This window comes from Xiphophorus maculatus, chromosome 14 (genome assembly GCF_002775205.1).
Source record: "Xiphophorus maculatus strain JP 163 A chromosome 14, X_maculatus-5.0-male, whole genome shotgun sequence".
NCBI lineage: Eukaryota > Metazoa > Chordata > Actinopteri > Cyprinodontiformes > Poeciliidae > Xiphophorus > Xiphophorus maculatus.
The window spans coordinates 12,023,747-12,046,698 of NC_036456.1; the positions used below are offsets into that span (position 1 = coordinate 12,023,747).

At 38.1% G+C, this 22,952-nt stretch overlaps 1 protein-coding gene across 3 annotated transcripts in view; it reads right to left on the minus strand.

Moving 5' to 3' along the window:
- Positions 1–22,952, minus strand: part of arap2 (ArfGAP with RhoGAP domain, ankyrin repeat and PH domain 2) — a 131,195-nt gene that overhangs the window by 20,070 nt on the left and 88,173 nt on the right. For 2 of the 3 annotated variants that reach the window (XM_023346498.1, XM_023346497.1), the window contains exons 17-24: positions 20,561–20,663; positions 19,892–20,090; positions 12,730–12,793; positions 12,123–12,289; positions 10,261–10,473; positions 9,317–9,422; positions 7,891–8,038; positions 4,906–4,983 (exon numbers count right to left, since the gene is read on the minus strand). In XM_023346498.1, the coding sequence (XP_023202266.1) occupies positions 4,906–4,983; positions 7,891–8,038; positions 9,317–9,422; positions 10,261–10,473; positions 12,123–12,289; positions 12,730–12,793; positions 19,892–20,090; positions 20,561–20,663 (1,078 nt within the window). The remainder of the gene's footprint in view (positions 1–4,905; positions 4,984–7,890; positions 8,039–9,316; positions 9,423–10,260; positions 10,474–12,122; positions 12,290–12,729; positions 12,794–19,891; positions 20,091–20,560; positions 20,664–22,952) is intronic. The other variant, XM_005804764.3, reaches the window with a different exon arrangement.

Sequence of the window (22,952 nt, forward strand, 5' to 3'; positions counted from 1 at the left end):
ATACACGTTCAGGAGACTGAAGGATTATTTTTCATTTTTGAAAGAAAAAAAAAATCAACTCAGATAAAAACTACATTTCTCATACTTCCATATCGAAATTACCGCTCAACAGAAGGAGAAGGTTTTATTATACAAATTAAATGTTACTGATGTGGACTTAATTTTTCCAGCTTGAGACTGCCATTGTTAAACAGTAATATGTAATTCATTTGCATAAATGCTGATACGCCTTCCTAATGTGTTGGCTTAAAATTCCCTCAAATTAAATAAATATTTTTAATAAAGTTGTATTCTAGACAATGACTCGGTTTCCAAGTTTCTGAGGACTTTGGAAATCTCTCTCTCTCCAGAAAAATGGAGAACTAAGTGAGCATGAAGAGGTTCCTTTTTCCTTAGCTACCTTGAAATTGCAGTTACATTCCCTTTGTCATTTCAATGGGCAGGTGAACCGAGGTCCATTAATGGCTTGAGCTGTCTTATAATAAGAGGGATACGGCCCCTCCTGACTCCTGTGGCCCAAAAATGACTCGAAAATTACAGTCATTTAAACCAATGGAGCAAAAAGCTGTAATTGTGGAAATGTCACATGCGGATATGGAGCCACGTTGTTACGCTCTGTTCTCCTTTTCTCTCCTTCTATTCACTTTTTGTGTGAAGGCTGCGAGATCTCTTTGAGACCGCAGAATCAGTGGCGCTGCAAGTGAAGAAAATTAGACAGAATCAAGGCATTTTTGTAGTTCATTAAAGCCAAGCCCGTGCTGATTGTGAATGCAGGGTATCGATTTTAGAGTCAGTACAAGCTTAAAAGGCATGACACTGCCTTGCTCCTCATTATATCGCTGATTCACTTACTGCTCACTGTACACTGAGCTGTCCTGTCCTCTAAAGGATGCTCGCCATTCCCTTCCATTGATCAGAACCTTCAGGACCTTGCCTGCAGAATACAGAGCTGTGAAAATGTGTTTGCTTCCTTTCAGATTTCTGCTGTTTTTGCTTTTACCACTTCATTACATCAAGTTAATTGTTAAATTAGACCAAGACAATCTGATGAACACAAAAAGAAAATTGTAAGTGATGACGAAAAGAAGAGATCAAAACCTTTCCAACTTGGCCCACTGTAAAAGGAAACTATCCCCTTTGTTAAAACATTGTTTTTTTTAGAGTTACTAGAGTAAAGGGTGCTGTTGTGGGGCAGGGGAAAAGCACAACCCACATATTGAGGCCATGATTCTTGTGGCGGTGGTCACAGGTTCGATTCCCGGCCAGGCGACATTTACTGCATGTCTTCTCCCTCTGTCATTACCCTCTTTCCTATCTAACTACTTTCAAATAAAGGCCACTAGAGCTAACAAAACCTTAAAAAAAGAGTTATTAGTCATTAGGGCTAACAGGAAGCAGCGGAGAACTTCATCATGGTTGGCCGGGCTCACAAAATCGCTCCAAAAGTAAATCACTGGCTCATCCAGGAGCTCACAAAAGAACATCTGAAGAACTGCAGCCTCTCTTGGCTTTGTTATCATCAGTGTTCATAATGAAATAGTGAGAAAGAAACACTTCCTTTTGTTTACGATTGAAAGGACATTTGGGAAAATATCCTTAGGACTGATGGGATACAACTGGAGCCTTTGGAAGCTAGGTGTTTCATTAAATTTGAAATAAAGCTAGAAATAAAACTAATTTTGAGTCAAACATGGCAGTGTTGCCATCGTGTTCTGGGTCTGCTTTGTTGCTTTAGGTCCAACTGATGAAGCCATGAATTTTGCTCTATATCCCAAAAATACAGAAGGAGGTTTTCTAGCGTCAGTTCAGAAATTTGATCTTAAACAGTGCAGCAGGACAACAAACCAATTCACACCAACGGATTCATCTGACAAACATAAAAAGAAAATCTAGTGGCCAAGTTAAAGTCTGGTGCTGCTAAAAACCCTTCAATTCATAAAACCGTGGTAAATAAATGGTACGGGGGGGAAATACTTATTCCAAAAAGTCTTGCTGTATTGGCTAATTATTTTTCCATCAAAAAATTTAATCAACATTTCAAAGCTATTTCTTGGATTTACTTGAATGAACTTCATAACTAAAATTTGTTTGCAAAATCTTAGACCAACAAGGAAACGATCTGCAACATGGAAAGCAACCTTTCAGTCCAAAAAGGTTGAAGATTTCTAGACGCACTCCCCAGATGGTCTTCCTAATTGGTGGTTCTGCCAGTGAATCAACATTCGCACAAGCACTGCTCTAATATTTCTCTACTGCTACAATAACACTGAATGGAAGATCAGCATGGAATGTCAGCACTTAGCTGGAAGTCCAGCTGAGTTTAAGTACACCCTAACCGAGCAACTCAAAAAAGCTGCAGAGGTAACTAAGCAAAGAAAAAAAGTTACTTAATGTCTCATTTGGATTTTGCTTATGCTTCTTTATTTCTAAAAAGAATCTGATGGTGACTTATTGCAACATTTTTGTTGAGAAAATTAACTGAACATGAACTGAAAATCACTTTTCACTTGCTAAGTTGGATCTGAAGTAAAAATACAAGGCAGTGTTAGCATCTGGATGCACCACATTGTACGAGGGAGAGAAACGGCTGTTGCCCACAATAAGAAATCTGAAGGAGGAACGCTTAAATAAATTAAGTAGGAGTAAGCCAATTATCCAGATTTGTACTTCAGTAGATGCTTTTTTTTATTTCCCAAGATTTTTTTTTGCAATACACAGTTTAGTAGGAATCATTCCCAGTACTAGTATGAATTTGACTTAATAATATATTACAAAAGTGGTTAAATATTTAAAAAACAGTACAGTGTCCTCCAAATTAAAGGACGTGCCTGAACCAGGTGGGTAAAAATAATTTTAAAAAGAATTCCCAGAGGTATGATCTTGCACTTAAAAACTGCTGCAGTTCAGCAATCCAGTCAGTGATGAAGATTATTTAAAGAAAAACAAACAAGAAGATCGTCTTACTATCCACTTCTTTACTCAGGAGCTTGACCATGCAAATCTCTAGATATATAAAATCAGCTAAATGATGAAGAGATGAAGCAGAAATAACGCATAATTTTATGAGCTTAGAGTGAGTTTCTTATGGCCACAAATGCCACAAATTTGAAATCTGAGGGACTTACATAAAACCTCAACCTCAATAATGACTCCAATGAAAGATAAATTAAAAAGCTAAAACTGAAACATAATCTTTTATTGTTTTCTGTCCAAAAAAAAAAAAACCCTCACAGCCGAATAAATCAGTGATTAAAAAAGCCAAGTGAAGTTCCGTTTTATGTGACAGCTTATATAGGCTTCAGACACACTATAAATAAACAGGAAAGCACTGCGAGTCCAACCTTTATAAACCTGTGGGTGGCAAATTACATTTTCATAAACTTTTATCGCATTTTCAGATGAGAGTGGTGAGGAGATGCTCTGCAGCAAAACGGAAAGGATGCAAAGAAAAAAAAATTCAGTCTGTGGCTTTGGTCCCGACTAATATTTAATGTAAACATTTTATACTTTTCTAGACACAAAGAAGTTCTACTTTGCTTTCAATGTACATTTAAAATATAAATATACTTATGTAATTTGTGAGAAGTAAAGTTTTTTTTTTGTTCTTAATGTAGATATGAATATAGAAAGTGTTTTTATAAAAGAAGAAAGTAAGGTTGAATTAGTGCAACTATGCATAGCATCAGTCTGGGGTCTATTCACACGAAGTCATGCAAGGAAGGAAGGACCGACAGAAGAGGGGAAGGTAAGAAGGAAGGATTAACGTGTCAGGAGGACCAGAAGGAAGTATACAAGGAGGGAAGGATACATGCAAGGGAGGTAGGAAATGAGATAAAGGGTGGAGGGAATGAAAGAAAGAAACAATGGAAAGAAAGGACCAAAGGAAGTAAGAAAATATACAAGCAAGGAAGGAAAGGAGGGAGGGAAGAAGGGAATGGTGACTCAAGGGAGAATCTGTCCTCATACAAGGAATGAAGAACACAAGGAAGGATACAAAAGAAGAAGGCGGAAGGAAGAACAAAGGGGAAGAAAAGGCAGACATGAGTACATCTTGTCTTGTTTCATGTTTTTCCAGACCTGGAAAATACTGGTCCCTAAAACCAGAACTTTTCAAAAGGTGCGGGATCCCTGATTTTAACTTAACACACACATGCTCCCCCCTACCAAGGAAGAAACAAACCCAGCAAGTAATTAAAACTGACAAAGAAAAAGTAAAGTCAGATGATTAATGTAGCATTAAATTAATCCGAGCTTCACTTTAGAATGCTAATTCATCCCTAAAATATGGGCACCAACCTGAAGTCACTTAATGTAGGTGAGACAACTTTTCCATTTCCAGAAATCTCAATTGTTTCAAAGAGGAAGCATACATAAAGATTTTTGTAATAAAAAGAAAAACTTTCAAATTTTGTAGCCTTTTTACTTTAAATAAAGACCTAAACAACCTCTTTAGTTTGTGTTGTTTTTACCTGCAGAAGCTTTCCTCTGAGTAGCCCTCAGGCCCAACATGCTCTACAGAACGGACACGTTGGAGGGAAGATTGTGGGGGCAGAAAGCCTTCATAAACAACTCTTTTCTGATTTCTGCACCAGGGGCACCACGGGATTTAATTTTCCACCAGCTTATCTAAACCAAGAGGTTTTTGTTTTTCACGTCATTCAGGCATAAAGCACCTGCTGTAAAGGTCAACGAGAACAAAATCCCAGCTTCTGCTCCCTCTGCCTCCCCTGCTCATTTCGGCTAGAAAAAAAAAAAAAAACACAACAGAAAAACGAAGCCTGCGTTTGAGTCCCATGATGCATGCAGGCAAATCGATGTGCACGCACACACACACACACACACACAGAAGCGGCTCTTGCAGACACAGAACACGCGGTTCTATCTGGACTGTGTGGGTCGACTTACTGCTGTGTCCTTCTTTTCATTCCAGCGAGTGATGAAGCTATTCTCTGTCTCCATCTGTTGCACCTGGTCTTCATTGACCTGTTTGAGGCAAAACAGAAAACACATCAGCGTTCACAATCGGACACAAAACAGCTCCCATTTAAGACACCTGTACTTGCTTGGAGGGAATTTGGATTTTATGTGATAAATCAACAAAGTAGTGTACAATTGTGAAGTGGAAAGAACATGAGACGTGTTTTGCGAATCGCTTACAGTGAGCTCCGGACTTTGACTGAATCCCCCTTTAACTTTGACACCCCTTTATTAAATCCAATATGTCTTGTTGTCTGAGTGCAATTGTGTGCCACACTTTTCAGATTTCTTTGTAAAGAAAATGTATAATTTAAAAAAAACGTGAATAATTTTTCCTCATCACAGTTATGCACTACAAAGCTTTGGTGAATCACATAGCCCAATTAAATCACTGCGAAATTTGACAAAATGTGGAAAAATACAGGGAGTGCGAGCACTTTTGCAAGGCACAGCAACAAGAAAACAGAGGAGCAGGTGTAACCCAGAGGAAGGTTTAAAATTCTACTAGCAGAAGCAGGTCATTCAGGAAAACCTCCGAAAACTCATTTCTGAAGTAAAAGTTGGCTGGAAATGTTTGATACCGCTCAGCTCCAACTGAATAGTCTGCTTTCATAAAGATCTGTTGGAGGAAATTACATTTCTTTTTCCAACTTTTTCTTTTTTTTTTTTCTTAAACTTCATTATCATTTTCAAAGAACAATTCGATTTGTTAGAGTCATAGAAATGGTGGAGAAGATGGCGGGAGGGGAGGAGATGGGATGGGGGGGGGACTCTCAAACTCGTCGTGTGTGTTTGGGACTGATAATAAGAGTCTGTCGACGACATCCGGCACAAACCCGAGGCTTAATTACTGAGACGTCTCCTCTCTTTTTATGTCACATCGAGTGCATTCACTCTAAGTTTAATGGCTATTTGTCATGCGAACGATGGCGTCTCGAACCGATTTGGAGCGAATGCTTCTCCTGTAACATCTAAACAAGAGAAAGATTGGGAAGCTCCACATGGGAATTAGCAGCTGCTCTGTGCCGCTTATCCCGTAAGCCATGTTAGCTCTGCAAGGGTAAGCGTGATCCTGTGCCCCCTCTCTCACTCATCTACACATCAGCAAAAAGTCATGAGAGTCCTGGAAATGTGGCAGTAACAGTTCTGCTCCCCAGATGGTTTGAGTGTAAATAAAGTCATAACTGCAGCTTGGTTTAGATTTGCAATATGGTCTTATTTAGATATTTGATTTATCTCTGTTTCTGTTGTCAGGACAAACTCTGGTCTGATACATCCGGCTGAGTGTGCTTCATGCTTTGTAAAGTTTCTATATGCTTTCATTTAAAAACAGAATGGCAACTTATATTATCACAGATGCTAAATTGCTGCATACCATTTCACTGATTACTCATACTGCAGCTGCAATAGGATCATCTGCATTTTTTATTTGAAAATATTTACATTTAGCTGCAGGCATGCATTTAAACATGAGTGCCAAATTATGTTATTAAGCAAGTAAGTAAAGTTCAAATCATGATTTTATTTATGAGGGGAAAAAAAGTTATCAAAAATAATTGTGGTCCCATTTGAACTGAGATAAGTTTGAGTTGAACTGACAGACCCGTGGAGTCAAGAAATCCCTCAAATAGAACCTGCAATCCACACACCGGAGCAAACAAAAAGTAAAGTTATCAACATATGTTCATAAGGCTGCAAAGTCTTTTGAAAGGATTCAGCAAGCTACAATGAGAGTGGTGACCTGTGGAAGTTATTCCAAGAGCCCATTAACGATTCAAACAGGAAGTCAGAAAATAACCTAAAATGGCATGTAAAGCACTGTACGTCTCACTTGCCTCAGTGAAGGTCAGTGTTCATAATTCAACAAGAAAAGAGGTCAGCAGGGACGTGAATCCTTGGAAGAGTTTCAAGGGATAAAACACAACTAACCAAAAAGAACATAAACACCTCTCTTACATCATATCCTGATGATTCCAAAGCTTTTGGGAAATGTTCTGTGAAAGTTTGAAAGCTGTTTTAGTTTGTGTAAAAACAAACAACGTTTCATAAATAGAATATGACACGGACATATTCTATGTCTATGGTGGTGGCAGTGTGATGGTTTGGGGCTGATTTGCTACTTTGGGACCTTCACGTCTCGCTTTAATTGATGGAATCATGAATTCTGGTCCTTAACAGGAGCGGGAGAATCTTGCGCATTTTCTCTTAACTTGGGCAACATCAGCAGATCCACCAGACAAGCTTTCACCAAACACAAAGTTAATCTTTTTCATTAGCCATCTCAGTGCCTAGACATAAACCATAGAAAAGAGACATTAAAAAGAAAAAAAACATGATGATCGAAGAAATTTTGAAATCTCTTCAAAATCTCTCAAACCTTTGTGAAATGTTGCAGATGACCAAGACTTGTCCTGTTGCCAAAAGAAAATAGGTCTGTAACAGTGCTGTTATCACTCTTTTTGTTAAAGTTAGGTATTTGTGAAATAAATAGCTTCAAACATGTTGAACATATAGAGAGTAGGAATGAACTGCCCATTGCACAATAATCTTTTGAGGTAGATTTTATTATGTGGATTTTGGTCCAGTTGACCTGTTTCTGTTTTCTCTTCCCTGATTTTCTTTTTTATGATAGTTGTTTTTAGTTTTGGAGATGTAGTGTGTGGAGAATAAACCTGGCATACATAAGGCACAATGCAAAATAACAGCTAAGACAGTGGATTTTTTTAACAACTTATGCAACGTATTTATGCAATGAGAAGACGGATGTTACCTAACTTCACAGGCGGAAAACCCGTATCAAGTGAGCGAGTAAAACTTAGCTTTCTTGAAGCTTTGGTGAAGTTTTTTTTATGTCCATCAATTGTTTAAAATTGCACACAAATTGAATTAAACACCAAAGCGTTTTTGTCTTACACTAAAAAGCGTAACATAGTTGCTGATTAGGTCACGAATCACACTCATTTCCTGCGGAGTCTGTCCTTGCGTCTGGAACAGGCAGGAGGAGAAAACGGCGGACAGTTTTTCACTCGGCATTCCGTTGAGGTGGGAGCACTGCTGAATCCTGTACAAGAAAAAAAAAAAAAGCAAAAGTGCTTAGAAAAAAGAAAAGAACCCAAAACCCTGAAGGTAAGCAAACGACCACAGAGAGCTGAGCACCAGCAGCTTACATCTTTACAGCGCACTCGGAATTGAATAAAATGCAAGGCTCTGGGCCAAACTCAGCACCGGGCCAATTAGGCATTCTTGAATCGGTACATATAATTAACAGCTGAGTGACAACAAACCGGTGCAGGTATCTGAGGGAGAGGTGTGTGATGTGAGCATCAGTGAATAAGACACGATGACAGCAGAGTGCTCATGTCTTAATCCAATTAGAGGTGGAAGAACCTAACAGCTTTGTGCTGTGATGCTACAGCGGGACAAGATCCAGAGAGGAAACCTGGCTCTCTTAAATTTTCCATCCAGTGTTCGGATGCACAGTTCATTTAACACTAATTGCTACTGTTTTATTTTATACCAACCTACTGTTTATCATCAGTAAGCTGAATAATAAAGCTAAATGTTTTGTATATTCAGGCGATGAGCTGAATGAGAATGGAAATATCAGAAATTTATGGAATAAGCTGAGAGGAATAACTTCTAAGGTTAAAAAAACAACAATTCCCACTGAGCTATAAACAGAGCCACTCGTACTGAGGAGTTCTGCAATTTGTTTGCTAATTGCCTGCGTTTTCAATAATGTGCCGCACAATCTGTTTGAGACGGAAAATATGGGCAAACGGTACAAACAATAAGGAATTTATTCAGCGTTTTCAACCCAAGGACACAGTTTTTTCAGTGATAAGCAGCCTTTTCTAATTAAGCTTGCATTTTGAAGAACCTGCCAGCATTCCCATTGTACAGTATTTATGACAAAGTCTTGGAAACTAAACAAGACTTATGAACGGGGAACATATAATAAAATGTTATATTATACAAAGTAGAGCAGTTTTCCTTTTGTTTTTTTTGCAGAAAATAAGGGACAATAGATGAATTAGAAGTGGACAAATGGCAAATCGAGAGCTATTTGGACGCAACGGCTCAAATTTCTTTTGCATCTTAAGAGAAATCCAGATCACTTTTCCCAGGACAAATTAAAGGGTGTTTTTTGTTGTTTTGTTTGGTATTATGTTTTTTTTTCTTTTTTCACTGTGGACCAGCTATATTAAAAACCATCTGGAACATGCATGTTTTCTGCAGAGTTCAGGAGAGGAGCTTGGTGGTGAAACAAAAACACGATCCACTTCCAATTACAGGTGACGAGGACTGTGACCAAAACTGTGAGTTTGAGTGCACATACCTGTACAGGTGCTGAAGCAAGGCATGAAGAGTCGACCTGTAGATTTTTGGCAAGCTCTCTATGAAAGTTGAATACTTCTTCACTCTCTGCTTCTCCTCCGCCTCATCTGCGAAACCACACAAAAACACGGTAGTTATTGCAATAATTTTGTCCCATTAAGGATACACTTGTATTGAGATGATGGTGTAATGATTAAACAACATCTCCAATGAAGGTTTTAGAGCCAGATGAGACAAAGATTGACCTATTTACTCTCAATGTAAGGACAAATGTTTGGAGGAGTCAAAGTAATGGCATTGAGACTAAAAACAGGGGCACCAAGCACGGTGGTGGCAGCATCCTGCGGAGCGGCTGTTGAGCTCTCAGTGGTAGCGGTGCATTGCACAAATTGGAGTGAATAATGAGGAAGACTACCTAAAAAGTCCTCCACTTTATCTCATTTTAACAGCTGGAAGGATGGAACTTGGGCACAACTGGGCAGCCCAAATGGTAAATTGACTAAATATGTGTAGCACCTTTCTAGTCATACCAAACACTCAAACTGCTTTTAAACTAGCGCCACGTTCACATTCATACATTGAATTGGGCACCCCGACGAGACAGGAGGAAGCTGGAAAAAACCCCACAGCTTTCAGATTGCAAGATGACTACTCTCCCCACTGAGACACAGGATAGTGGTGTCAAACACATCTCACACAGGTGTGGATGTGACCCCTGTAAAAATGCGGTTTTGAGAAAATCTTTGATAAATTCAGATTTTTGCACCTATTTGTTTTTGGTGTTTCTATGACTCCACAATGGAAAAGGGACATTTTGACTAAATTTGTTTGCATTTGTTCATAACTACACACTAAAGAAGCTGCAATATAGAATCTTTTTAAGACAGCCGTTTGTTTCTTTTCTGTCTTAGACTCTCTTCCTTCTGTAGCAGTCACCTCACTTACCCAGAGCTGACACCCAGTATGGATAGAGCTCCTTGGTCAAAAGTGCGTCCTCCAACTGGGATAGGAAGCGCTTCAGGGTGTCTGTTACATCTTCCAGCTGATGTTCCTTGTTCCTCAGCTTCACATTGCGGGCATCACGAGTGAACTCCTCCAGGAGGAGAGACACCCGGGCAGGATCCCCCGGAGACTGGTAGATCCCCTCCTGGCACAAACCTGCATCAAGAATGTGGTTATTTATTAAGAATCTAGCAGAGAACATATTTTTTCCTTTCTTGAAAGGAGCTGGATTGTAAAACTGTAGGATAAAAGTATTGCTGTAAGATACTGTATCTTGGCAATATATCTTACATCAGTTTTACAGCAGCACTTCCAAAGTGGCAATCTGCATAAAATGTAGGTTTTGGTAACTGGTTTGCAAAAATATCGACACCCTTGAGCTTTTATATATTTTGTTACAAATTCCAGAGAAACCTTCAATCACAGCTATCATTGTACTGTATGCTACTTAACCTGTTCAGTTTAACACAACTTTTTCTACGTTGATATGCGTGTTGCATGAGCACTTGGGCCATTTGAGATGGGTTACTCTTTTCTAAATGAGGTAGAAACTATTGAGATGGAAAAAAATTGTCAAAAGTGCATGAGCGTTCAATGGCATGCTAAAATCACAATGTCATATAGTGGCCTGGCATGACAACTACAGCTGACTCAAGGTGCCTTGGCGGTCTCATCTAAACGTTGAACTTTTTCCCCAATCAACATTCGATACTACAGATAGTGTCCAGGCAGCGGCCTCTTCTAAGGATAGCCTTAGATTATATGAATAGTCTTGTCATAAGATAGGTCAGCTGTTCTCTCACAGACACTCTCACAGAGTCATAAAGCAGCAGGGGATGGGTCCTTAATGCTCGAGACTAATCTTTTTGTTACCTTCCCGACCCAGAGCTCATCAGGATCAAAGCTGTCCGCTTTAGCATCAAAGAGAACCTCTTTTTCTTAACAAGGGGTAAATGGCAAGACTATCTCTGCTTTAGTACCACAAAACCTTTGGTGCATAGCAATCCACAACTTCACACTTATAGTTCAATCAACCCTTTCATCCCTTTTTTGGGAAACAACAAGAAACTATGACAAGACAACCTACTGTCACAAGCTCTACTGACCAGAAACTATAAAATTAACTGAATTAACTGTTAGCTGCAGCAACTCTTTTGACTGTATTGTTGTTCTCATTTAATAAGGTTTTATTAAATGCATTACTTCTTCTCATTCAGACTTTTCAAAGTACTTTTTCTAAGACAAGACTGAAATCATATTGAGGCAACAATTGTTGTCCACAAATGCTCTCTATCTAATTTTACTTAGTTTGAGCTAATTTGCAAAGCAGAATAGGTAAATATTTTAGGCAACCAAATACAAATGCACATACACTTTTCAAATTTTTACTTGGAAGAAAAATCAATGTATCCGTCTCCGTCCACTCCACAATTGGGTGCCAATTTATTTTATTCTATTTTCTAAAATCCCAAGAAAACAAATTAAAGCTCGTGGTTATAACATGACAAAACGAGAAAACGCTGTAAGGGAGATCAGCGCCTTTGCATGGAACTGTATCTTTTGTTGGGAGCAGTCCCACAGCAAGAGCATGGTGAAAAGTGGACTGCCTTTTTGACATTTATAAAAATACTGTGAAAGCGAGGTAGGATAATGTCACCACATTGTGCCAGACAACATTAAAAAGCATGAAAATCTCATCTCCGTTGGATGAATAAGCTCCTCAAGGGGGAAAAAACTGAACATTAGTCATACAGAACTCACTTTTCCAGACTCGAGGCTCTGCAGGTAAATATGCGGCAACTCACCGTACTGAGTGACAAAAGCAATGCAGCTGTCGACTATAATAGGGACGCCGTTTTTGGTCAGTTGCTGGTCACCGAGCGCTCTGCCGTCTGTGCCGGCAGCCAGCGTGATTGCAGAGTGCCACAGAGAAAAGTCCATCCTGCTGAACCCGTGGATGTAAATTGTCCTGCTGAAAAGATGATAATATCAGCTAAAAGCCTGAGTGAAGATCACCCGAGGTGCACACGTTTGGAAAAACACTTCTGAATCATTTAACAAACAACTGCCGAGATTAAAAGAATACAAAAGCGCTTCTACGTCTTCCCATGAGGTTTGATGAAATACACACAAACAAACAGCAATTAGTGGCATCAGCACAAAGTCTTGTTGCATTATTTTAAAAAAGGAGTCGGAAATTCTCAGCCGCATTGTGCTACTATCTCAGTCCTTGTCTCCTTATCTCAGGCATAGCTTTAATTACCACAGATGGCTACAGAAGGTGAAGTGGATTTGGACTAACAAGACAAAAAAAATGAACTCAAAGCTAACAACACTGACTAATGAATATACTTTTGGTGAAAGGAAAAACATAACACTAATTTATATTGTTTTTTTTTGTCAAAGACAAACCTTCCGCTTTCCACCATCAGTAGAACTTGGATCTTGTCTTCGCCCTCGATATGTGTGGAGACAGCTGAGGAAAGAAAGGGTTTGTAGGGGACAGTTTAGGTTTGCCATTGTAAATTGTACGATCTCAATTTGGCTAAATTTTAAAGATGATGCATGAAGTGTCTATTAAGGAATTTTTTGATAAATTTATACATTAAGTCAGTCACAAAAATAGCATTACTTGATATGCACAACAAATCCTAATCATGAATCAAGAAGAAACTGGGATATTTCAATTGCATTTCGTACTGTTCAAGTACTTTAAAATTGTAAAAGTTCTGAAATACGTTAACACTGAACCAAATGTAGATATTGTGTTTATTGAAAGGCAAGCAGAAAAATATTTCATAACATGAAGCTGTACTGATGTAAACAGAAGAGCATTACACACAGTCGACTGTAGCAAAAGTGGTGGATTGAGATTCAAGCAGAAATCACAAGGCAGCAGGAAATAAGAATAGAACACTTATATTTAAATAAAATGTAAAAAGCAATAGTCTCAATTTTACAACGTTAATTTGTAAATTCACAGATGATGGTAAATATTACATAAGGAGATAGCATGGAAGATAAATAAATTAATTAACTAATTAATTAAAGAATGTGATCATTTAAACATGTCAAACAACCTAAGGCATTTGGGACTTCATCTAATCCTTTTTTTCCAAGTTTTTGTGTTGCAATGCAATATGTAGTTCTCCATTCTTATAAAGGTCTCATAGAATAATATTTAACTTAGCATTTTTTGAGGTTGCAACTCTCAAAAGGGAGTAAACAATGCTAATGTTAAGGTGAAATATGTAACATTTCATCTGACCAATTTCTGTACTCTTTTTTTTTTAAACTTCTGAAAAGACATCTGACCAGACTTTAAAGCATAGTGAAGACAAGTAGTAAGCAAATACGACTTCTATTAAAAGTCATGCTCTGAGACAACTATTGATCCAATCTCTGGTACCACATCTTCTTGGTAAGATTACATATTAGAGTAAAGAAAGGAAAAAAAGTAAAATGAAATTGATCATTCAGTTTATCACATATTTTATAAGACTTGCCTTTCTTCATGTCAGATTGTGTAGTCAAGTCACATCATTACAACAGTGTCAATCGTACAACCTTGCTGATTAGAAGAAAAAAAATGTGTGACTAGACATAATAGCTTTGGGAATAGAAAAGGATTGTTAAACAGCAATTTATTCTTCTTTTAACAGAAACAGAAATAACTTTAAATGTTTAGATCAGATATGAAATGTTTAGAATGACTTGGATGAGTGAGATCCATTACTATACAATCAATAAAATATTTGGAAGGTTGCACACAAATTGGAAATCTATTTTCATGTGTGATACATCCATCATCTGAATCCCAATGATGTATTTGATCAATCATGTATGTAGGGTCCAGGCCCACACATGTCTATAGATGACTTGGATGGTACTGGTATGTGTGTTAAAAATTAAAGAGCATGTAGAGTGAATTGATTGGACGAATTTTATTTATCCAAAGTCCAACAGTTTTTGAAATACTGCTTTAGTAGTAAGGAAGTAAGTGTGAGATATCAGTGTGAGATTGCACCTTGTGCTTCAGAGCAGAGGTCTGACAATGACTTCCTCTGAAAATGACTCTATTTTACCCGAACATCCCAATAAGTAAACATGATATCTTTTAGATCTTTGAGCACGGATCAGACTTTTCAAAATTTCAAAGTAAAAGCAGGTTGCAGATTTCTTGTCATCTCACTGGGAGAAAGGTGGTAAGGGAGGTAAATGGAAAAAAAATGTCAACAGCTCACAGTTCGATAACTGCATAGCAGAGGAACATCTCGGGGTCATCAAGGTTCCTTGACAACCATTAATCACATTCTAACAACAGGCCAATTTGCAGTTTGAGGATATTGTGAGAAAATGCCCGTCTTGTCTTCCCTCACAAATGCAAACATGTGGAGGGGAACCGGAATTGAGTGCTCTGGTCGGAGACTAAAGGACAACGCACATCAGCAGTGCGACGTAGTAGAACATCTTTTGACAAACATCAAATCACACTTTTAACACACAATGGAAACATCAGAACAAATCTGTGGATTTTTGCTAGATGCTGTTCTCCATTTATGCAATCAGGTGCTGTAGCCAACATGAATTACTTATTACACTAAAATAAATTTGTATGTCATAAAATGTTCCCTTGGTGAATTCTTACACAACTTCAAATTATTAAGTTATGCATTCCTTCTTAATACATTCAGTTCAAGAATATTTTTAATCAGAAAAGGTAGTCTTGGTAAAAATCAATCACAATCCCAACTTCAAAAACTGAATATTTCCAGCAAAAACTGCAGTACATTACTAGAAAAATTGCCAGAGCAGAACGGAAGAAGAGCGTAGTGTCATTTGTGTTTCTAATCATGTTTAGTTAGTAACGTTTACTGTCGATAACAGTGGTGCCGGTCGTTTTCCAGACACCGCTGGTGTGCTCATTTCATTGAAACAAATGAAATGTGGAAAAGCACCAGATGCCCACAGTTAAGCATGAAGGATCTGTGATGGTGTGGGTCTGAATAAATCAACATATTAAACAGTGGGTTTCTCACTGTAGAAGTATGCTACAACGCTAAATATTTCACAACTGAGTTGCCAACAAATGTGCCAACTTTTGCAAAAGCTGTAGCCGAGCAATGCTAACAGGACAGATATTTTAATTGAAATAAATGTCTAGACTTCAACTAAGCACCTTTTGAGCACTTGTGGGATTCCTTGAAGAATGATGCAGTGAACCGCTGCTTTCGTTTGAATCCACGGCAGCTCCTGAATAGCAGAAATCCGTCAATACTCGAGAACTCCTCTAATATAATTTATAACTGTCTATTTTAATAGCTTAAACACCAAATATAATTTAATATACATTATTATGCACAATGGAGACTGACATAGCACTACCGCAGAAGGAAGTATCTACCACTCTTGGGGGTTAAGCCAATCAGCACCAAGGAAACTAAATGGCGGTGTTTTCCAAATGTCAGCCAACAGTGTATCACATAGCATTAGAGTGTTGCTATTCTTTGGAATATTTTAAACATGCTGTACGAATAAATCTGTCACTGTATTGTTACAAATGGAAGCATTTATATTTACTTCCAGTTGTTGTGGGTTACCAGTGTAATTGGGATTTTGTAAATAAAAAGAAAAAAAGAAAAAGAAATAAACAAATAAGTAATGAAGACATAGAGAAATGAAAGGCAGCTGGTAAATGCAGAGAAAAACATAAATGATGTCTTAAACTTATAGATTTTCTTTATTGTAATGGAAAATATGACTACTTCCAAAATACCACCTTCACAATGATGGTAGATTAAAACATAAGTGGGAAGTAGGGCACAAAGAAAATTGTTATTTATACACAATTGTCACAACAACAAAAAAAAGAAGGTCTGAATGCAAATAGATTGCCTTGTTGGTGGTATTGAACGCATCAGTAAAACAGACAGAGTTACTGACATTCTTCATCGCCACAATCAGTCTTTTGAAATCGGAATAAGGGAGCGAGATACAGAGGAACTGAGCTGAGAGACTCTGAAGCGCAGCCATAATCTCTTCGGGGGCTTCAAACAGCTGCTTGGATCATGGCAACAATCACACACAACAGAGAAAGAACAAAAAAAAAGGAGACGAGGCTGCTCAAATCTCCTAGCAACAACATCTGGCACTTTCATCACTCTCAAGCACTGATTGTGCTCCAGTAGTGGATAGAAGGATGAAAAATACAGAATAGAAGACACAGGACTTCATCTTAGCAAACCGCCGATTTTATGAGACGCATTGCTGCCTTAATAACTACCTTTATTCTGTAATTACCTTTAAGAATATAAGCTTTCGCACACGTGGGTGGATTTATATGAGTTCTGTATTTTCATAGGATAAATTCATTTGGAGCACATCATACAAAAACATTAAAAAAAAACAACATAAAATCCAACACATGCAGTGAAGATATGCAGAAGCATATATTTTAATTTGATTGCAAGAAAGGAGACTGTCTAATTTTGATTGACAAGTCCGGCCAGTTGACGTTGATCCAGAAACGGGGATAGAAATACAATTAATCCCATAAAGTGTTTTTTTTTTTTCTTTCTTTTTGTAATTTTCTCTGGCACATTTTCAAGGGTGCCGCATTTTATTTCGATCCAAATAAGAAGAAAGGAAAGCCAAGAACTTAAGAGATTGACTTGAGAGAGGTTTATTAGGCGCGTTATCAGGTAAAATGCAAAACATTTGTCATAGCCGTTTCGAACAAACATACAGAAATCCTCATTCATCCAACTACAAGCTCAGTGGCAATGGGATTGTTTCTTAATCTGTTTGTGTGATAAGTCTGCGGCCTTGTTTTCACCAAAGGATCTATTTTATGGTTGTTCTTTTTTTTACCAAATTCTAAATGTTCAAAGCAGTTATGTTTTTTCAAAGCTTTCTTACTGTGGGAACAAATGCTTCTGGTCAGCAGATGTTTTTTTATGTCGGAAAACAAAGAATGGATTTAACTGGACTTATGAGCATACAGCAGCATTTTGTTCAAAAATCGCTGAGTCTGTTATGATTTTTTTTTTTTTTACATAATTAGATTGCAAAAGAGATAAACATCTTTTTTGTAAACACTAGTGACGTCTGAGTAAATATTAAAATTCATCTCATATTTTCCGAGAGATAATTTGTTTGTGTGTTATAATTCTCACTGTGGATCAGTGGAGACCCAAGCCAAATGAATGTCTTTGTAAATTTTACCAGTCGTTAATATTTTAGCCTGCGCCGTGCTGACAGATGGGTTATTTTCAAGTCATTTTTTGATTCCACATGTCAGTTTGGTATCAGGACTAACTGTGGCTGGTGAAAATTATCTAAACTTTCAAAAAAGATGTTAAAAACAAGTCCTAATTTAACAGACGGAGGGACTGCTTTTTCAAATAGGTGCAGACTGGCTGTAACGTTTCCCTCCTAATACATTAAATCATAATTTCTCTGCTGGTTTTTGCATTTGGTCAGGTAATTTGTGTCCTGTGTTAAAAAAATAATTTGATGATCTGAAACTTTTAGCTATGTTACGGGAGACAAATTTGTTTTCACTACTTTCTACATATAATAAACTAACTGGACTTTTGCAAGAAAACACTGGAATTTGACTACAGAATATGCAAGATTGCAATCTTCTGCCAAGATCTATCTTCATTTAGCAGAACAGTTGGACAAAGCGCATTTTAAAATTTTGGCTTTCGTATGCAAGACATAACCAGAGAGACTTTTACAGCTAAATGTTGTTACCGTATTTAAAACCTTTCCTTTTGTAATGTAATGGGCTGTGCACTGTGACATATGATGATTATCCAGCTAGAGCTATCTTTTTTTCTTCTTATTTATCTTCTGGTTACTCGCTTAACAGATCTTGACACAAGACACTCTGCTTCAATCTAAAGCCCAGCAGACTCTAGGAAAGAGACTTCTTTTTTTAAGTCCAGCTATTCTTAACCTTTAAAACAACAACAACAAAACATCACTAAAGATTAAAATAAGCTGAAGTAAGTATGAACATTTCCTAAGTATTGGATAAAGTCAAAATTTAAATTAATTAAAACCATGTAAATAAAAGATCAAGGTTCTTTTTTTTAGGTTAGAGGTCGGACAGGAAAACATTTCATATTACAGCTGACTAAATTGATGATATGTGAAACAGCCAAATACAGCATACCTATGAATCAGAGTGCATGTAAACTGAACAACTGAAGGATGTTGGAGTGAAGCATGTAGGAACTACTTTTTGACTTTAATTGAAAAGTGAGTTTATTTAATCCCTCAGTGTTACACAGGGGCACCTTTCATGTCGCTACAGAGAAAATAACAGTTAATCCCGTGTCACAGACCACGAATCCTGAGGAGATCTTTTCTTTTCAGCGCTGCAAAACCCAACATACAACCCTGACAAAACATGGGTCCCCTTCTGGCTGCAGGGGCTCTCCGGCTGTGACAAATATGGTTTGTGAAAGCTAGGAATAAAAATGAACACCGCTGCAGTTCTTTATCCCGCCCCAGGTGAGAAGATGGGGCGGCACTTTGCGTGATTTCATCCACGCTGAGCTGTAAGTAGATTAAAAAGATCTATTGATTCTCCCCTCCTTCTGTTCGTGCGTCATGCTGGTGCAATCAATTGAAATGTTCCAAAATCTTCATCATCTGCCAAAGCTTGTGTGAACTTTGGAGCCTTCCATGCTGATGAGTAGAAATAACTCATGTTCAGCGGTAATTCGGACAAACAGCAAAGATAAAACCAGCACATGTTTGCACAATTCCTTCTAAAAAGATGCTGCTGCTAAAGAAACTCAAGCAGGAAAATCACTTTGACAGATGCTTTTTTGTAAGTGCATCACATATGTGCCTTTACTTGGTTCTTTCAAACAGAGGATTTTCTTTTTGCTTTCTTGATGTTGATATGCTTTTATTACGCAGGGGCAATTGTTACATGTCGCAATTTAATTTCAATTGGTGCTAGCTCAACTTCAGAATAGATTTGTGTAGTGTACATTTGCACAGCAGTGATAAATAAGTACATTGACATCAATCGTTTTCCAGGAAAGTCATGAGCTCACCTTATATTAAAAGCCAGTATGTAAAGATGTCAGCATATTAAATGCTTTATGATAATAGTCAAACGGCACAGAAAGTGAAACTTTTTAAAAAAAATCAATTACAAAACAAATCAGCATGCACACCTCACACCAACTATTAAGCACAAAGGTGAAGGAGTGATGATGTGGGCTTTCTTTCCAACTTCTGATCTTTGTGGCCCTTTTACACTAACTTTACCTAAATAAAATCAGTAGATTAAAATATGATAGAGAGCTGAGACTAAGCCTACAATGTGGAACTTCTACTTAAAATGTAAGCTCTTCTGGACATCAATAAGTAAACACTAGACAATAATACTGCTCAGAAATATCGTTATTCTTTCTGTTTTTGGTATGGTTTCTGTGTTTTCAAACATTTTTGATCAGGCAACTTACTTTGTTCTTTCTCAGAGTTTGACATTGTAAAAATAGAAAAGACTTGCCAAAACAACCATCATACAAATCGGTGAGATACTCACTAAGCTCTTGCAGTTGTTTGAGATGAAGCACTTCCTCCTCTCCCGCCTCATCTCCAGAGCTGAAGTGCAGGGCGGAGCCCTCCAGCATGAACCAGCCCGTCCTCCAGTGATACAGGTCATGGCCTTCTTTGTAGTGGAGTCTGCCAATCAGTTCGCTTTGTTTCCGCACCAGTCCCTCCACCTTAGACGGGATGAAGCACTGTGGATAGCATGTGTTTATGAAAAAGAGAGACAAAAATATATATTTCGCATGTCCAAATTAAATGCAAAGTAACTGCAACCATACTAAATGTATATACTTTAGTTTGCATTCACTAACAAAAGTTTCTGCGCCATGTTCTTTCAATTTATATTGAAACACTGCCTCTCCCTCTTCTGCAGAGGGAGAGGCATATTTAGTGATGCTGCATTGACTCTTTCCTACCAGCGACCAAGTTGTCTAAGCCTGTAAAGATAAGAGAGGTAACAGTGGGCATATTTATACAGGGACTTATTAAAAGGCTCCTTCAGCAAGCGGGGGAAGATGGCAAAACCACTTGTCTTACTGAAAGAGGCATTGCAGCGTGAACAAAAAAAACCTTCACTTAAACTTTTGGTGAAAAAAAAAACGTATAGGAGGGTGGAAATGCGCGCTGTATGTGTGGGTGCGCTCTGCTCGAATGGTGTCACCTTTGTCAGCGCCTGGATCCAGTCATGCTGCGTATCCTGCGTCTCGGCTCCGACAGTCAGGGCTCGCTCCGTTCGAAGATAGAGCTCAACGGTAAACACAGCCCTGCCGGAGACATGAAGGCCAACTTTCTGAATGCGAGAAAACGTTCATGTACAGCAGCATGCCTCAAACTTTCTGCATTTGCGAACATTAAGCATAAATGCATGGGCTGCATTTTATTCAAGTTATTGTAAGGGCATTTTTACTGTGGCTCTTCAGAATCTATGTGTTAAACTGTACATTAGCAGGAGCAAACACAAGGAAGCGGAGGGGAAAGGAGCTCCGTCACTAATTCATTCTGATTTACTGATGGTTTCCTAATGCATCACAAGCAGGAAATCTGTTGATGTAAAAGATTAATGCGCATACTAATAATCTCCTCCAGGGACGTAGCAAAAAAGTTGCACATATTTGAAAGAGTCATCTGAAAATGTAGGAGACATGACAACAGTAAGTCTACACAAACATGGCCTTCCACCTAAATAGACAGACTGAGTAAAAAGAGAGTTAATCAGAGAAGAAGCCATGAAGCTCCTGGTAACTCTGGAGGAACTACAGATGTCCACGGCTCAGGTGGGATCATTTGACAGTACAATTGTCCACGTTCAATAGAAGTGTGGCACAGAGAAAGGCCTTTTGAAACCCTTTTCCAGTTGATCAAAATCAACAAGACACATAATGCTTGTAGACAAATTAAGATAAAACCACAATTTTACGTTTTGCAAAACAATTTGTATGACTTAAAACTAAGGCTGAACATCACCCTGAAAGACCGTCACATTGAAACGTGCTGGCATAACATTGTGTTTATGCTGGGGAGTAATGATGGGAAGACAGATGGAACTAAATAGAGGGCATGTTTAGGGAAAACCTGGTATTGGCCGCAAAGATACTACAGAGGAGGCGTATCTTCCAGAGAGATTGTAAACAGAACCAACCAAGAAACACTCAGCAACTTTTAATCAAAAACAGATGCGGGTGCACACATTAATCTTGGCTAAATGCAGCGAGTGTTTCATTTTTACAGAGGCTGAACCACATCCCATTTTTGATGTTAAGATCAGAACACTTTTTAAGATAAGTAAGAAAGAAAAAAAATCTTTGCCTTTCCTTTAACAAGACAAGCTTGAGAATTGGAATTTTTCTGGCCATGTTTCATTCAGGCCAAAAACCTTTAATAATACTGGTGTAGATCAAATATAGACATGTTTTAGGATGGCCTAATCAAAGTCTAAAACTAAATTCAATAGAAGATCTGTGGCAAGACTTGAAAATTGATGTTCACACATGCTCATCATTAAATCTGTCTGAGCTTGAAATTTTGTATAAAGACTAGAGGGAAAATGTAAGATGATATGTAATCATCTTACATTTGCACATCTTGCATATCCTAAGATGATATGCAAAGTTGACAGATAAATATCCCCCAAAAGACTAGCAGGTACAACTGCAGCAAAAGCTTGTTTAAAAACATATCGACTCAGGGAGACCAAGTAAAAATGCTCACCACACTAGTCATATTTATTTGTAAAGATTTTTTTTTTCATTTCCACAACTTTTCATATTCTCCTGATAATGAATTTATGAAACCATTTATCAATTTCTTCATGTCACACAGCACGCATTAGTTTGTGTTGGCTCGTCACATAAAATGTTGATAAAACATATGATGTTTGTGGTTGTGGGGTAATAAAACAAATTTTCAAGTTTTTCCAAGTAAGATTTTTCCAGAAAACACTAGAAAGTCTTGAGAAAAAAAAAAAAAAAGTTAAAATCTGAAAACTGTTGTGAAACAAATTTCTCGAGCTTTACTTATACTTTTGTCAGACATTAATTCACTGGCTAAAGTATGTTAGAAGACCCAATCGTTTGTGCACAGAAGCCTATTTCAAAGAAAAATAAAATAAAAAACAAACACTTCCAAAGTCAGACTCCCAGGCAAAACTTTGTTAAAAAAACAAAAGAAAGCCCACCATTATTCTCTTAGTCTTTTCACATCCTGTTGTGTTTGCCTCCGCTCTGAAACACCTTTGCTTCTGTCTATCAATGAAAGTGTCACAGGTCAGAGTATCGCTAGCTTAATGGCCTGCAAACGTTACATCTCTGCTGCGAGCCGACGCGGCGGCGCCTCTAAATGCTGCCGCGATGGGTGTTCAAGGCGACATGTCGCATGGGGTCAAGGCAACAACGAGTCACTTTCTTTTCACAGGTGTCAGGGGAATAGACGAGACATGGGTGTTTGCCCTCGTAGGTCCCCCTCCTCCTTCCCGCCGCCACTGCCTTCTCCTCGTTTCCTCCGCTCCACGCCTCCTCCTGCCTCTGAACTGGCAGGTGTGCAGCCGCTTGTTAGTG